The sequence below is a fragment of the Gobio gobio genome (assembly GCF_949357685.1).
Source record: "Gobio gobio genome assembly, chromosome: 7".
Classification (NCBI taxonomy): domain Eukaryota; kingdom Metazoa; phylum Chordata; class Actinopteri; order Cypriniformes; family Gobionidae; genus Gobio; species Gobio gobio.
In genome coordinates this window covers 46232553-46248789 of record NC_137103.1, presented here as the reverse complement: position 1 = coordinate 46248789, position 16237 = coordinate 46232553, and the positions used below count along the sequence as shown (strand labels likewise).

The window sequence follows — 16237 nt, the reverse complement described above, 5'->3', positions numbered from 1 at the left end:
ACCTTTAGATGAGAGAGTTTGCAATTTTGCATGTTAAAATTTAAATTGCAATTTTGCACCTTCATTTCCAATTACAGCTGTCCCATCGGCCCCTGGAGCCCCAGAAATACTTGCAGTTGGAAAAGACTTTGCAACGATCGAGTGGCTGAAGCCTGAGAGCGATGGTGGCAGTGAAGTCACAAACTACTTGATTGAGTTCCGTGAAAGAAAGAGTGTTAGATGGATCAAGGTTAACAGAGATTCAGTTCTCAAGGACACATCTTTCAAAGTCACTGGTCTCCATGAAGGCAACATTTACCAGTTCCGCATTACAGCCATGAATGCAGCTGGAGATAGTGAACCTAGTGAAATGTCAATGTATGCAGTATGTAGAGTACCAACAGGTATGTTTCCGAAACAACCACATTTTTAACATTTAGGTGTGTATATTACTAAAGTAAAAATGTTTACCTAATTATGTTAAATCCCCATTTTAGGCACTTCAGGTCCACCCTCAATTCCACGGGTAACTGACACACACAAAGAGAGTGTTAGCCTTGCATGGACACGGCCAGTTGAAGATGGTGGTGCTGATGTTATAGGCTATGTTCTTGAGATGCAAGAAGCTGGTGCAGAGGAATGGACAAAAGTTCATGAAAAGAATCTTAGGGTGACAGAACACACAGTTACAGGCCTTTCTGCTGGCAAAAAGTACTGTTTCAGAGTTGCAGCAGTCAATGTAAATGGAATGGGTGACTTCAGTGATCCTTGTGCAGAGACTGAGCCTGTAGAGAGAATTGGTATGTTCAAACAACCTCTAAACATGTGCAAGTTATTATATACATACATACATACATATATATACATACATACATACATACATACACACACACACACACACACACACACACACACACACACACACACACACACACACACACACACACACACACACACACACACACATATATATGTATATGTATATATATATATATATACATATATGAATGCAAGAAAGAACTAATGCCCAATGTTCAGTGTATTCTCTAATTGTTTAATTATTTATTCTAGAAATTCCTGACCTTGAGCTGCCTGATGAATTGACAAAGACAATTTGCCTGAGAGCAGGAAGTTCTCTGCGCCTACATATTACTGTTACTGGTAGACCAATCCCAACTGTAACCTGGAGCAAACCTGGTGTGGACCTCCAAAATCGTGGCTTTATTGAAGTGACCAATACTGCCACAACTCTCATTATTGACAAAGTACACCGCTATGATGCTGGTAGATATACAGTTGAAGCTTCCAATTCAGCTGGGAAGAAGGATGCGAGTATCCTTGTGAAAATCTATGGTATGTATTCTCATATTAAATTATGTAAATTATTTATAGCGCATATTACAACATACCATGGAATGGTGTCTAACCTGAATGTTTGTGCACTCTTTCTCAGATACACCTGGTCCACCTGGTCCAATAAAGATGAAAGAGCTCACAAAAGATTCTGCTCATATTACTTGGGATGCTCCTGAGGTTGATGGTGGAGCACCTGTTAACAATTACATCATTGAAAGACGAGAGGCATCAATGAGAGCATACAAAACGGTCACATCCAAATGCAGCAAGACATCGTACAAAATTACTGGTCTGGCAGAAGGAATGCTGTATTATTTCAGAGTCTTACCAGAGAATATCTATGGTGTTGGTGAACCTTGTGAGACAGGTGATGTTGTGTTGGTATGCGAAGTTCCACTGCCACCGGCCAAGCTTGAAGTTGTAGATGTAACCAAATCCAGTGTTTCACTTGCATGGGAAAAGCCTTTACATGATGGAGGCAGCAGACTCATTGGCTACATTGTTGAGGCTTGTAAGGCTGGTACTGACAAGTGGATGAAGGTGGCAACTTTGAAACTTACAGACTTTGAGTTCACTATCGTGTCACTCAATGAGAAGGAGCAGTACCTCTTCAGGGTACGTGCTGTCAACAGTAGAGGAGCTGGTGAGCCAAAAGAAATTGTGACAGCTGTGACAGTTCAAGAACAAAGAGGTATGTATTATAATAATAATAACAATAATAATCAAAAAATGCTGTTATTTGTTTGTTGTGTCTCACTGTTTATGCCTTTCTTTTCTTTTGTTTATTCTCTTTCAGTTATGCCAAAGGTTGATCTATCAGCTATTCCACAAAAGATGATCAGTGTTTTGGCAGGCAAACCCCTTGAGCTTGACTTGCCAATCATAGGAAGACCACCACCAGTTTGCTCTTGGTTCTTCAATGACAATAGGATCAAAATTGTGGAGCGTGTGAAGACGAAGTCAACTGGAAAATTCTCTAAATTAACTATTCTTGACACCACCATTGATGACAGTGGAGTGTATACTCTAGAGGTGAAAAATGTAACAGGAGTAATTACTGAAAACATCAAAGTCATCATCCTTTGTAAGTACCCACTTAAAAATGTATATTTTAAAATGATTGAGAATGAATATTATTAATAACACTCTTCTCTCTTTAGCTAAACCTGATGAGCCTCAAGGACCCATTAGATTTGATGAAATTGATGCAACATCAGTCACAATAAGCTGGGATCCACCTATGAGAGATGGTGGTGCACCAATTAGCAACTATGTGGTTGAACAACGTGATGCTCATCGCCCAGGATGGGTGCCGGTTTCAGAATCAGTTAGCAGACCAACATTCAAATTTAACAGATTGACAGAGGGCGATGAATATGTGTTCCGGGTTGCAGCAACCAATCGTTATGGCACTGGGGAGTACTTGCAGTCAGAAGTCGTAATGTGCAAGAGCTCCAAATGTAAGATTATATTTTTGATAGTATATGCACATATATATTAGACTTACATGATCACAATACTGAATTGTTGTTACAGCCATTCCCGGGCCACCTGGAAGACCCATTGTCTTTGATGTATCACGCGATGGCATGACTGTTGCATGGGAGCCACCAGATGAGGACGGAGGCTTAGAGGTGTCTGGCTACATTATTGAACGCAAGGAGGTCAGAGCTGACAGATGGATCCGTGCTAATAAAAATCCAGTAACAATGACAAGATACAGATCCACTGGTTTAATTGAAGGCCTGGAATATGAGCACAGAGTGACGGCCATCAATGCTCGTGGTGTTGGCAAACCTAGCCTTCTTTCTAAACCAGCAGTAGCAAATGATCCAGTTGGTGAGCAGAAATTTGTTTTTCTCTAAAATACTGTAGAATTTTGGTGCATTATTTTTTTTATCACTTGTTAAACTATTGCATAACACCCTACAGATCCACCTGGATCACCTCAAAACCCACGAGTCACAGATACCACAAAATCTTCTGTGTCTTTGGCCTGGAGTCCTCCAGATGAGGAGGGCGGTGCTAAGGTTACAGGCTATCTAATTGAGATGCAAAAAATTGGTTCAGTAACCTGGATGAAGTGCAACACTACACCTTCACTGATCTGTGAATATACTTTGACACAAATGCCACAAGGAGAGGAATTCAAATTCCGTGTCATGGCTTGCAATGCTGGTGGTCCAGGTGAACCAGCTGAAGTACCTGGAGCTGTGACTATAACAGAGATGCTTGGTAAGATCTCATGACCCTGTCATTAACTAATTTTACTCATATGTGTAAAGTGTTACATTTATGAAATAATTTAATCATTTGAAATGTTCTGTTTCAGATGCTCCAAGTTATGATCTTGAAGCAAAATACAAAGATGTCCTTGTAGTCAGATCTGGAGGAGTAATCAGACTTTCAGTGCCCATCAAAGGTAAACCTACTCCTACCAGCAAATGGACCAAGGATGGATCAGAGGTGACCAACCGTGCAATGATAGCCTCTAATGAAGATGTAGCTGAGCTTGTAATCAAACAGGCTGAAAGGTCTGATTCTGGCGTTTACTATCTCCATCTGGAAAATAAGTGTGGCAAAAAGATGCTTCCTATCAAGGTCAAGGTTATTGGCCGCCCATCTGCACCTGAAGGCCCCCTTGGATTTGATGATATACAAGCACATTCTGTAAGAGTTAGCTGGAAACCACCAACAGAAGATGGTGGTTCTGAAATTGCTGGCTACATTGTGGAAAGACGTGAAGTAACAAAAGCAGCTTGGTACACTGTTGACTCACGGGTGGTTGACACATCCCTTGTGGTTAAAGGACTAGAAGAAAATGCTGAATACCACTTTAAAGTGACAGCAGAGAACCAGTTTGGAATCAGCAGCTCCCTGAAATCAGAGGGAACTGTTGTACCAAAGACTCCTATTTGTAAGTTCTTGTCATTTGTCTAATTTCAAGGCATTGTATGTGTGTTATTAAACAAAAACATTTATTTTGTTTTCTGTTATTAATATTTTAGGTGTCCCAGAGTCATCAGGCACTCCACCAGAAATCATGGATGTTACTAAGAGTTCTGCTGCTTTGGCTTGGACTAAACCTAAGGATGATGGTGGATCTCGCATTACTGGATACTTCATTGAGTACAAAGAAGTGTCATCTGATAAGTGGATTCGTCATGAGACAAAGATTACCTCAACAATGTATACTCTTAGTCAGCTCACTACTGATGCTGAGTATCAGTTCCGTGTAATTGCTGTGAATGACATTGGAGAGAGTGAACCAGGACCTGCATCAGATTCAGTAATATGCAAAGATCCATTTGGTATGACCTCATTCTTAATTTGTCTTCATGATATGTATTCAGAATATGGTCACCTGTTCATTAAGAAATTGATTCAAAATTGTTGCCTTCATTTATGGAAAATAATTTTTATTAAACTATTTATTTAGATAAACCAAGCCAGCCAGGAGAAATTGACACTATGACTGTAACCAAAGACTACATTACAATTAAATGGGAGGCTCCAGCATGTGATGGTGGAAAACCAGTCCTTGGCTACTGGATTGAATACCGAAAGTCTGGAGAGAGTGCTTGGAAGAAATGCAATAAGGAGCGCACAAAGGACAAGCAGTGCATTCAGGGTGGTCTACAAGAGGCAACTGAATATGAATTCAGAGTATTTGCTGAGAATGAAACCGGAATCAGCAGACCACGCAGAACAGCAGCTGGCATCAAAACTAAGCTGGGGGGTAAGCATAGTTTGTATTTTTGTGTATATTGTGATTTGTCGATACAATAATAATATCCAATATTTATCACAATGCATTTTTGGGGTGTTTGACTAAAATACATTTCACTATAGCAGTCTTTTTTTTTTTTTTTCTTAGTCGGAACTAAGCCAGGTCTTAGAAAAGAGATGGATGAAGTCACTGCCAAACTTGGACAAACTGCAACTCTCAAATGTCAGATTATTGGAAGACCTGTTCCAGACATTAAATGGTACAAGGGCGGAAAGGAAATCAAAGAAGGTCACAAATATGCAGCAACCTCTGATGGTCGAAACCATACATTGACGATTTCAACAGATAAACAGGAAGATGAGGGTTTGTACACATGCAAGGCTGTGAATGAAGCAGGTGACTGTGAGACCAGTGGAATGCTGGTCCTTGAAGCAACACCACAGTTCCCAGTGCCACTGAAAGACAAATTCTTTGCAACATGTGGTAGCACAGTGCGCATTCATGTTGCTTACATTGGCCGACCTCAACCTAAAATAATGTGGCTTTATGGAGCCAAGGCTTTGGAGCCCTCTGAGAATGTGATCATTGAAAATACAGAGCATTACACTCATTTGATTCTCAAGAATGTACAGCGCAGTGTAAACGGAGGAAAATACAGAATCAGGATCAACAACCATTTCGGGGCTGCAGATACTGTAACTCACATTGAAATCTTAGGTATGTGCTTCATAATTTGTCTTTTTTTGTAGTTAGTAGGGGAAATAAGATCAATTAACATATTGTTTTTGTTTTCAGATAAACCTGCTATGCCAGAAGGTCCTCTTGTTCTTGATGCTCTGTTGAAGAATTCTGTGATTATTAGCTGGAAAGCACCCAAAGATGATGGAGGATCTATGATCACAAATTATATTGTGGAAAAGCGCGAAGACAAGGAAGGAGCAGAGTGGGAACTTGTATCATCATCCATCACAGGCACTTCATGCAGAATTCCTAACCTTGTTGAAAATGAGGGATACTTCTTCCGTGTTTCAGCACAAAATCGTTATGGCAATAGTGAATCACTGGAGACTCCTTCTGCTATCCCCATCAAGAGTCAGCTAGGTAAGTTATGAAGACATGATTAAAGAAGTAACCAGTTTTGTTGTTGTTTTTTAGTGTCGTTATTCAAATCAAAATGTATGTTTTGCAGAGAGGCCAGGAGCTCCATTAAAACCAGTTGTGTCTGGAATTACCAAAAACTCCTGTGTTGTGTCTTGGAAGCCACCTCTCAGTGATGGAGGTTCTAAAATTAAGAGCTACTATCTTGAGAAGCAAGATAAGAAGAAGGGTGAATGGGCTGCAGTTACAACAGATGAAATCCACCAGACTGTTTATTCTGTCAAGGGCCTGACAGAAGGTGTGGAGTATGAATTCCGTGTGAAATGTGAAAACATTGGTGGAGAAAGTGAATACAGTGAAGTATCTGACCCTGCAATTCCAAAGACTGATGTTGATGTGCGTGCTCCTGCCTTCAAGGAAGACCTCAGAAACATGAGTGTAAAATTCAAGAGCAATGCAACATTTGTCTGCAAGATAACAGGACAGCCCAAGCCTGTAATAAAATGGTTCAAGCGTGGAAAGGAAATTCAAGCTGATGGTACCAAAATCAAGATCCAAGAATTCAAGGGAGGCTATCATCAGCTTGTTATTGCTGATTGCGAAGCAGAAGACTCAACTGTATATCAGATCAGAGCAACAAACCAGGGTGGATCAATTTCTGCTACTGTTTCTCTAGATGTAGAAGGTAAGCTTCCAAAGATTTATAACTGTACTTTACTTGGCTATACAAGCTATTTCCAAATGATGGATTAAAATGTTTCTGTTTTTTCAGTCCCTGCTAAGATTCATCTACCTAAGAATCTGCAAGGAAAAGAGGCTATCCCTGCTCTTCGTGGTGAGGTGGTGAACATCAAGATTCCATTCAGTGGAAAACCAGATCCAGTCATTACTTGGCAGAAAGGACAAGACCTTCTTGATAATGATGGACACTATCAAGTCATTGTCACACGATCCTTCACATCTCTTGTATTTGTGAATGGAGTCGAAAGGAATGATGCTGGTTTCTATATTGTGTGTGCCAAAAATAGATTTGGAATCGACCAGCAAACAGTTGAGCTTGATGTTGCAGATGTGCCTGATCCACCACGTGGCATCAAAGCCAGTGAAATTTCGAGAGATTCTGTAACACTCCACTGGGTAGAACCTGCCAGTGATGGTGGAAGTAAAGTCACAAACTACATTATAGAGAAGTGCGCCACCACAGCAGAAAGGTGGATACGTGTTGGCCAGTCTCGTGACACCCACTACACTGTTGTCAATCTGTTTGGAAAGACAAGTTATCAATTCCGTATCATAGCTGAAAATAAATTTGGTCAGAGTGTACCATCTGAGACAAGTGGACCTGTTGTGACAAAGGAAGACAAATCAAGAGTTCTTAACTATGATGAAGAAGTCGATGACACCAGGCCAGTTTCCAAAAGCAAAGCTCCCCATTCAGAGACTAAGAATATTCATAACAAGTACATGATTGCTGAAGAGCTTGGCCGCGGACAGTTTGGTATTGTTCACCGGTGTATTGAGACAAGCTCTGAGAAAACTTACATGGCTAAATTTGTCAAAGTTAGAGGTGCAGATCAGGCACTAGTGAAAAAAGAAATTGCAACACTGAATGTGGCACGCCACAAGAACTTCCTATTGCTGCATGAGTCATTTGACAGCCCTGAAGAGCTAGTCATGATTTATGAGTTCATCTCTGGTGTGGACATATTTGAGCGCCTGGGTACAGCCAACTTTGAGCTCAGTGAGCGTGAAATTGTTAACTATATCAGACAAGTGTGTGAAGCTCTTGAATTCCTTCACAGCAAGAGTTATGGCCACCTTGATATCAGGCCTGAAAATATAGTGTACACCACAAGAAAGGGAACTAATGTCAAGATCATTGAGCTTGGACAATCTAGACACCTTACACCTGGGGACCAAATTAAGATTCAGTACACAACAGCTGAGTTTGCGGCACCAGAAATTCATCAAAATGAGATGATTAGCACTGTGACAGATATGTGGTCTGTTGGTGTCCTTGTTTATGTTCTTCTTAGTGGACTTAATCCATTCGCCGCTGAAACTAATCAGCAAATGATTGAGAGCATTTACAATGCTGAGTACAGTTTTGATGATGAAGCCTTCAAGCATGTAAGTGTTGAGGCATTAGACTTTGTGGACCGCCTACTAACCAAAGAGCGCAAACATCGCATGACTGCAACTGAGGCTTTGAATCATCCTTGGTTGACGATGAACTCAGAGCAGCTAAGCACAAGGTCCATCAAGGTTACACGCCATAAGAGATATTACCAAGCCATGGTGAAGAAAGAATGGAACACTGTTGTCTCTTCTGCTCGTGTTGCCAGTGGTGGTGCTATCAGAAGTCAGCGAGGAGTAACAGTCTCTAAAGTGAAGATTGCACCATTTGAACATGGGCCAGTTGCCGGACAAATTAAACACAGTGTTGTCGATGAAGGCGATGATATCAAGTTTATTTGCAACATTGACAATTATGACAGCACTACCGAAGTAACATGGTACTGTGGAGTAAGACAACTAGAAGAGGGTGCTAGATACGAAATAACTTATGAAGATGGGCTTGCTACCATAACTATCAAGGGAATCAACAGAACAGATGATGGAACATACAGATGTAAAGTTGTCAATGAGTATGGTGAGGACAGTGCCTATGCTGAGCTCTTTGTCAAAGGGGTAAGATCCTATCGTGAGTTCTTCACTACACGTGTGGTAAAGAAAGTAAAACGCAGAGTTGACACAGCAAGACTACTCCAAAGACCTCCTGAATTTACTTTGCCATTGTGCAACCGCACTGCTTACATTGGAGAGAATGTGCGCTTTGGTGTCACCATCACAGTGCATCCTGAACCTCGTGTAATGTGGTTGAAAACGGGTCAAAAGATTATGCCAGGAGATGATGACAAGAAATACACATTTATTAATGACAAGGGCCTGTATCAGTTAGTGATTAACAATCTTGGCCCAGATGATGACGCTGAATACACTGTTGTGGCACGGAACCGATTTGGTGATGACAGTTGCAAGGCTCGTCTCAAAGTGGTCCCTCGCCCTGCTCCTGCTGATAACACCTTGAGACCTATGTTCAAACGTCTTCTTGCTAATTTGGAATGCAGAGAAGGCCAGAGTGTACGCTTTGAAATGCGGGTGTCAGGACATCCTTCATTGAAATGGGAGAAAGATGCCATGCCTTTGGCATTTGGTCCACAAATTGAGGTTGTGCATGAAGGCTTAGATTACTATGTCTTACATGTAAGAGATACTCTTCCAGAGGATGCTGGCATATACAGAGTCATTGCAACTAACTCGGCAGGGTCTGCAAGTTGTCAAGCCACACTCAAGGTTGAACGTGTGGCACACGTCAAGAAAGAAGGGGGCGAGGAAGAAAAGAAAAAGAAATACGATCTTGAGCAGCAAGAAATGGACAAGAAAGTAAGACTAACTCAGATACTAGCAGGTGCAGACCTTACTCCACTTACTCCAGTCGCACAGCAAGCACTAAGAGAAGCTGCAACCATGTACAAACCAGCAATCACTACAAAGAAAGTCAAGAGTGAAGCTGATGAAGCCAAAGAGAAAGAAGAGAAAAAGAAGAGAGCAGAAGAAAAGAGGTTGAGAATGCCATATGTTATTCCTCCGCCTCGTGTTGTTGCTCCTACTGCCCTTGAGGAGGACATGGAAATCAAACACTTTGTGCCATTCTCTGATATGAAGTGGTACAAGAAACTCAGAGATCAATATGAGTTCCCTGAGCCAATGGAAAAGTTCCCCCAGAAAAGACTAAAGCGCATCCGGCTGTCAAGGTGGGACCAGTTCTACGAAGTACCCATGCCAAGAATTAAAGACCAGTACAAGCAAAAATGGCATATTCCTGTTTCACAAGATGATCTTGAGACTGTAAGACCAGCAAGACATCGCACACCTTCTCCAGAAATGGAGGCTTACTACAGAATCAGGAGACGCTCTCTTGGTGATCTTTCTGATGAGGAACTGCTTCTGCCTGTTAAAGAATACCTCTCAATGAAGAGAACAGAGGAAGAAAGACTCAAACTTGAGGATGAACTTGAGTTAGGCTATTCTGCTTCTCCACCAAGCCTGAGCCCTGTACGCTTTGAACTTTCTGCACTGCGTCACCCATCACCTAAGAAAGCTACACATGATGAGGAGGAAGGGGAGAAAGTTCCAACATATGACTCATATCGTATTCCATCTAAATATGAGGCTGGTCCAAGCTATATTGACTTGCGTCAGCGTCACGATAAGGCAACATACAGACCTCCAAGGCAAAAGCAAAGGTTATATGAGGAAAAAGAAGACCATGAACTGCTTAGGTCAGTAACTACCACAACAAAATTAACTTCCTACAAGAGCCAACTGCAACACATTGAGTTTGAGGAGAAAACAAAGGTCAAAAGAAAGGAAAAAACAAGAGTTTCTGTGTCAGCAGTAACTGAAATGGCTACAACATCATTCTCACCTGGCTATGCTACAGTAACTCATCCTAAGAAACCTTTTGCAGCTGTGGCAGAAAGAGTGGTTAGAACAGCTTCACCTGAAAAGACACGCCCACGTTCCCCCAGCCTTGATTCCACTGAGAAAACAGCCACTACACCAGACTTGTCAACCAAAATTGATTATATGTCAAGGTATGAGTCAAGAAAGAAAGCCTTGAAAACTGAGAGGAAGTTTGAAATTGTGACCCAGCAGCCTTTTACTCTTGACCATGCTCCCAGGGTGACTGTAAGAATGCGCTCTCACCGTGTGCCAATAGGTCAAAACACCAAATTTACACTGAACGTCCAATCTAAGCCAGAAGCACAGATTAAATGGTACCACAATGGACAGCAGATTGAAGAAAGCAGAAAATACCGTATGTTTAACATGAGTGGTGTTTTGTCTCTTCAAATCATTGATTGCCAAGAAGAGGACAGTGGCACCTACCGTGTTGTCTGTACAAATGCAAAGGGAGAAGCTTCTGACTATGCTACTCTCGATGTTGCTGGGGGTGGATTTTCTGCATATGCCTCACAACGCAAAGATGAGGAGCCACCGACCCCCTTTGTCCCTGAGATGACTAAAACAGATGTTTATCATGTTTCATCCATAAAAGAAGCAACTGCATCAGAAACACAAGTGGAAGTATCTGAAACTAAAATGGACAAGATAGAACAGGCAATTAAGACATCTGAGATCAAACTTGAAGCTATGGAAGTGACTGCATTTGAGGAAGTTGTGGTTGAGACATTGTCAGAGACCAAACTTGAAGCTACAGAAGTGACAACAGTAGTGGAAGAAGTGGTTGAGGAAAAGAAACCAACTCTTCCAGCTACAATTCTGACCAAACCACAGTCACTCACAGTATCAGAGGGAGAATCGGTCAAATTCACATGTGATGTTGATGGTGACCCTGCACCCACTGTAACATGGATGAAAGAGGGACAAGTAATTGCGTCATCTCATCGTCACCATGTTACCTCAACTGAATATAAATCTACTTTTGAGATAACCAAAGTAGAAATGTCTGATGGCGGTAATTACACTGTAGTGGCAGAGAACTCTGAAGGTAAACAGGAGGCACAGTTCAGTCTAACTATTCGTAAACCAACACCTGTAGAGAAAGTTGTTGCTTCACCTCCAAGAGTAAAGTCTCCAGAGTCTCCCCGTATAAAGTCACCATTTGGAATTAGATCTCCGCAGAGAATTAAATCACCCGAACCAATCAAATCTCCAGCAAGAGTTAAGTCCCCACCCATGGTAAAATCACCTACTCCAAAAGAAAAAACATCTAAGCCAACCTTCTCCACAGAACTAAAAGATATCTCAGCTTCTGCAGATAGTATTCTAAAGCTGACAGTGAAACTGTCTGGTGAGCCTAAACCAACAATCTTCTGGATGAAAGGTGGAAAGGTAAGAAAGTTTTTTTTTTTATTTTTTACTTTAAACGTTTATTTAGTATTGGATTGATTAGCTAATTCATTTGAACATTTTTCTCCCAGAACCTTTCTCAAGGTGGAAAATATGAAATCTTTGAAGAACATGGTTCAGCACATCTTGAAATCTATGAAGCTGATGTCTCTGATAGTGGCGTATACACATGTACAGCCAAAAACAGTGCTGGATCTGTTACAACAAACTGCACTGTTACAGTTCAAGGTATTGTAATGCAAAATTTCTCTCAAAATAAACATACAATATAAGTTTAGTAAAAAATTATATAGCGTAATTTTGCATGTACAGTTGTACTTTAATTTAAAAAAATGATCTACTCCTGCTACAGCACGAACAACAGCAATTGCCATGGAAAGAAAAGCAGAGTTGACAGAACAAATAGTGAAAAAGGAGATTCCCTATGAGGAAGTTCAGTCCTTTACAGAAATTACAGCATCAAAAACTCAAATAACAATAAGTGAAGGTCAGACTGTCACACTACGGGCAAATATCCCTAAAGCCTCTGATGTGAAGTGGATCCTGAATGGAGCTGAGTTATCAAATTCAGAGAACTACAGATATGGTGTGTCAGGCAATGATCACACCCTGACAGTGAAAACTATCAGCTACCATGACCAGGGAGTTCTCACATGTGAGGCCAAAACTGAACATGGTGTGGTCAAGTGCCAGTTTGATATGACCATCAGTGCAATGTGTTCAGATGCACCAAGTTTCCTTGTGCAACCACGCTCCCAGAATGTTAACGAAGGACAAAATGTCACATTCACATGCGAAATCACTGGTGAACCTTCTCCTGAAATCGAGTGGCTCAAGGATAATGCAGTAGTGAGTAGTTTGTCATATTTTGGGGGGAGAAACAAAAACAACTTATTTTTATGTTTCACTCATAGCAGTCTGTTAACTTTGTTTTTCACTTCCTTTCAGATATCGATTACATCAAACATGAAATTGAGCCGTTCTAAGAATGTGTACACACTTGAGATTCACAATGCCACCATTGAAGACAGTGGAAAATACACAGTAAAAGCTAAGAACAAATTTGGACAGTGCTCTGCAACATCCTCATTGAATGTCCTCAGTAAGTGTTTGATCCATTCCTAGCAATAAATTAGCATTCATACAGTAACCAAATATGAGCATGCTGTCCATTACATAAAAGGTATGGTCAAACCAAGCACATATGTTTGTGATGTCTCTTGATTAAAACTCTGACTAAAAAGATCACACACATTAATAATCAGTGCTCACTAATCAAGCTAACAAAATCTAACCATTTCCTTCTACAAATGGAACTATGTTCTTTTGATCTTTTTTAAAAAAAAAACTTTGTTAGCTTGATTTGCATCCTTAGTCGCCTACTGAATTAATTACCACACTATATGATGATAAAACATTTGATAAAATAAAGGCATTTGCAGTTGATATAGTGATAATGCATGAATATTCAAGGCTTTAAATAACCAAACCATGTTATTAACCATCCATTAGCCATACCTTCACATAGTTTGATTCATTTTATGTATTTGTGCAAAAAATAACTCTGTATTTAAAATATAGTCGGTATAATAAGAAATATGTGTTCTTTGATTAGCCTTACCAAATTAATTTCCTTAAAAGGTACAATGAACAAGTGGTGCAACTAAATATTTTTTTTTATTGTAGTAATACAAAAAAGTAAAAAAGTTCCAGTATAATTTACATTGAATATGCCCAAATGATTTAAACAGAAAACTGAGCCCAGTTATGCCATTGACTGTTGAACCTTTTTATGAAATGAGTTGCTTCAGTGACATGGTAATTATTTACTGTACTCTCGCAGCTCTGGTTGAGGAACCTGCCAAAATGATAATTATGGAGAAAGCTTCCGATGCTACGAGCATGCAGGGCGGTTATGCTGCCAAGCATGTGGTTTCAAAAATGCAAGAAACATCCTTCAGCAGTTCCAGCATGGCTGAGGTTAAATTTGAGAGCATGTCAGCACAAAGCATGACCTCTATGACTTCTGAAAGAATGATGGCTATGAGCTCCAGCAGTATGGTGGCAATGTCCAGTCACTCGCATGTTGAGGGGTCATCCATCAAAGCCATTTCTCATGCCCGCAAAGGTGAGATGGAAAATATATGCATCTTTGCTAAAAAAGCATTTACACGGCAACAAAACCAGCAAAGCTATATCATCATAATGATCGATTTTTTCTTTGTCTTTTAACCAGGTATACCACCAAAGATTGAGGCTGCCCCTCAAGATATCAGTATTGACTCTGGGAAGGTCCTGACTGTAGCCTGTGCTTTCAGTGGAGACCCAAGCCCTTGCATAGAATGGTCACATTCAGGGAAGTCACTGTCCAGCAAGGCGGAGAGTGGACGACTGCAGATTGAGACTTCTCAGGATATCACCACTCTTGTTATAAGTGGAGTGAAAGAGACAGATGCTGGTGCATACACCTTAAAACTCGTTAACGAGTTTGGATCTGATACCACTACTGTCAATGTCAACATTCGATCCATGTAAAAAAAATATTAATAATTATTATATAATAGTAATCCAATCCTCACCCCAGTTCCCTCATTCAAAACCTTTTTATTTATAGAATGAGAAAAAAAAAACTTCTTGATAAAGACCTGGATTTCTGTTCTTGTAAATATGAACTATTTTTATACCAAACTTGACGTTAATTTATGCCAAACTAGACTAAAGTCTAAAGCTGTTATAAAATGTGCCATATTGGATAATTATGACCAGAAGTTCTGCACCATTTTGTGACATGTACATAATGTATATAGCCGAATTTACCGGTTATGGAAAATGTATGCATTGTTATTTATGACAATATTAACAAATGGAACTAAATGTTTAACAGGAGAAAGTTTCACATGGAACGAATACCCTGTAAAACTTGAAACGAAACAAAACTATGTGCCTCAACAATAAGTTGAAGTCTTAAGATTGCCTCGACAGGTAGAGAGGCTCCCTGTTGAAGTTTACTAAAATCAAAGAGACAAAGTTATGCACCGTACATTTGTGCGTGCAGAACACAAGAATTTATGACTTGAACGTAAGACCTTGAGTGCTGTTTGCATTACCCTCATGTAAGCAGGACAACTAGGCCTTGTGTTCAGACTGACGAAGTCATACCACCATTTTAATGACAAGCTCAATGTGTGAGCGGCCTGCACAATGAGTTAATTATAATGTTTGTGCACGGTTTCTGGCAAAGGACTGCTTGAATTTTGATTTTATTAAAGTAACATCACCTGGCCAATAAGAGTAAAATCGGTTCAAGTGCTTCTTTGCAGAAGCTGTGCCAACTCTTGGAGGATTGCTAGGTTATATTTTGTGTGTTTGTGTGTGTGTTAGCATTAGAATCTCACTTTTTCAGCAGCCAGGGTATCCATCAAGCTATGTACCACAAAGACTTCGTGTTTTGTGCGAAGAAAAGAAAAATGCATTACTGTAATACCCTGCACATTGATTTATTAGAAATAATTTATGTAGTATTACCCATATATTCAGCCTCCTTGAGTTTTATGAATTACTGATTTAATAAAGCATGTTTTCAGCACCATAAAATGTTTGTCTGTATTCCATATACAAATACTAATTAATGTAGATATGTTCACTCACTCATTGAATAACAGCTTCATGTCTTCAATAGTATGGTTACAAAATTACATTTGTTTTCATAGAAAGAAGGTTCCTTTTCAGTTTTATCTAATTTCAGCTGATATTTAATAGCCTGTTTGAATCAGTAACACATCATCCTTTCTGTTTCTTGCACTAGTTAAAAACACACTTTAAAGGGTTAAAATAAACCCATAAAGTAATGTTCAGTAACAACTAAAGGAATATTCTCTTTCACACACAAAAATGTGTCCTGCTTTACTACATGCTCTGTCTAAAACAGCATCTTATTTTTTTTTATGATAATTCCTAATTCTAGAATTGCTAGAATTCCTTCTTGCTGTGATTGATATATACACGCATACATACTAATATATATATATATATATATATACATTGTGAGGACCAAATGTCCCCACAAGGACATCTGAATCTATTCTAAATCTAAAGTAGAGGAGAAAAAAAACAGCATTAAAGTTAGTTTAACGT

The 16237-nt window shown here is 39.9% G+C and overlaps 1 protein-coding gene across 1 annotated transcript in view; it reads left to right on the top strand.

Annotated features, from left to right (window-relative positions):
- ttn.1 (titin, tandem duplicate 1) overlaps positions 1 to 15991 on the top strand; it is a 140029-nt gene extending 124038 nt beyond the window's left edge. The window contains exons 192-211 of the mRNA XM_079820923.1: positions 78 to 383; positions 477 to 779; positions 1051 to 1332; positions 1433 to 2026; positions 2132 to 2419; positions 2496 to 2795; positions 2872 to 3174; positions 3268 to 3570; positions 3668 to 4252; positions 4344 to 4646; positions 4775 to 5074; positions 5213 to 5782; positions 5861 to 6166; positions 6255 to 6848; positions 6936 to 12085; positions 12175 to 12331; positions 12456 to 12952; positions 13052 to 13205; positions 13947 to 14231; positions 14340 to 15991. Coding sequence (XP_079677049.1) covers positions 78 to 383; positions 477 to 779; positions 1051 to 1332; positions 1433 to 2026; positions 2132 to 2419; positions 2496 to 2795; positions 2872 to 3174; positions 3268 to 3570; positions 3668 to 4252; positions 4344 to 4646; positions 4775 to 5074; positions 5213 to 5782; positions 5861 to 6166; positions 6255 to 6848; positions 6936 to 12085; positions 12175 to 12331; positions 12456 to 12952; positions 13052 to 13205; positions 13947 to 14231; positions 14340 to 14638 — 11879 coding nt within the window. The 3' untranslated portion in view covers positions 14639 to 15991. The remainder of the gene's footprint in view (positions 1 to 77; positions 384 to 476; positions 780 to 1050; positions 1333 to 1432; positions 2027 to 2131; positions 2420 to 2495; positions 2796 to 2871; positions 3175 to 3267; positions 3571 to 3667; positions 4253 to 4343; positions 4647 to 4774; positions 5075 to 5212; positions 5783 to 5860; positions 6167 to 6254; positions 6849 to 6935; positions 12086 to 12174; positions 12332 to 12455; positions 12953 to 13051; positions 13206 to 13946; positions 14232 to 14339) is intronic.
- The last annotated feature ends 246 nt before the right edge of the window (positions 15992 to 16237 follow it).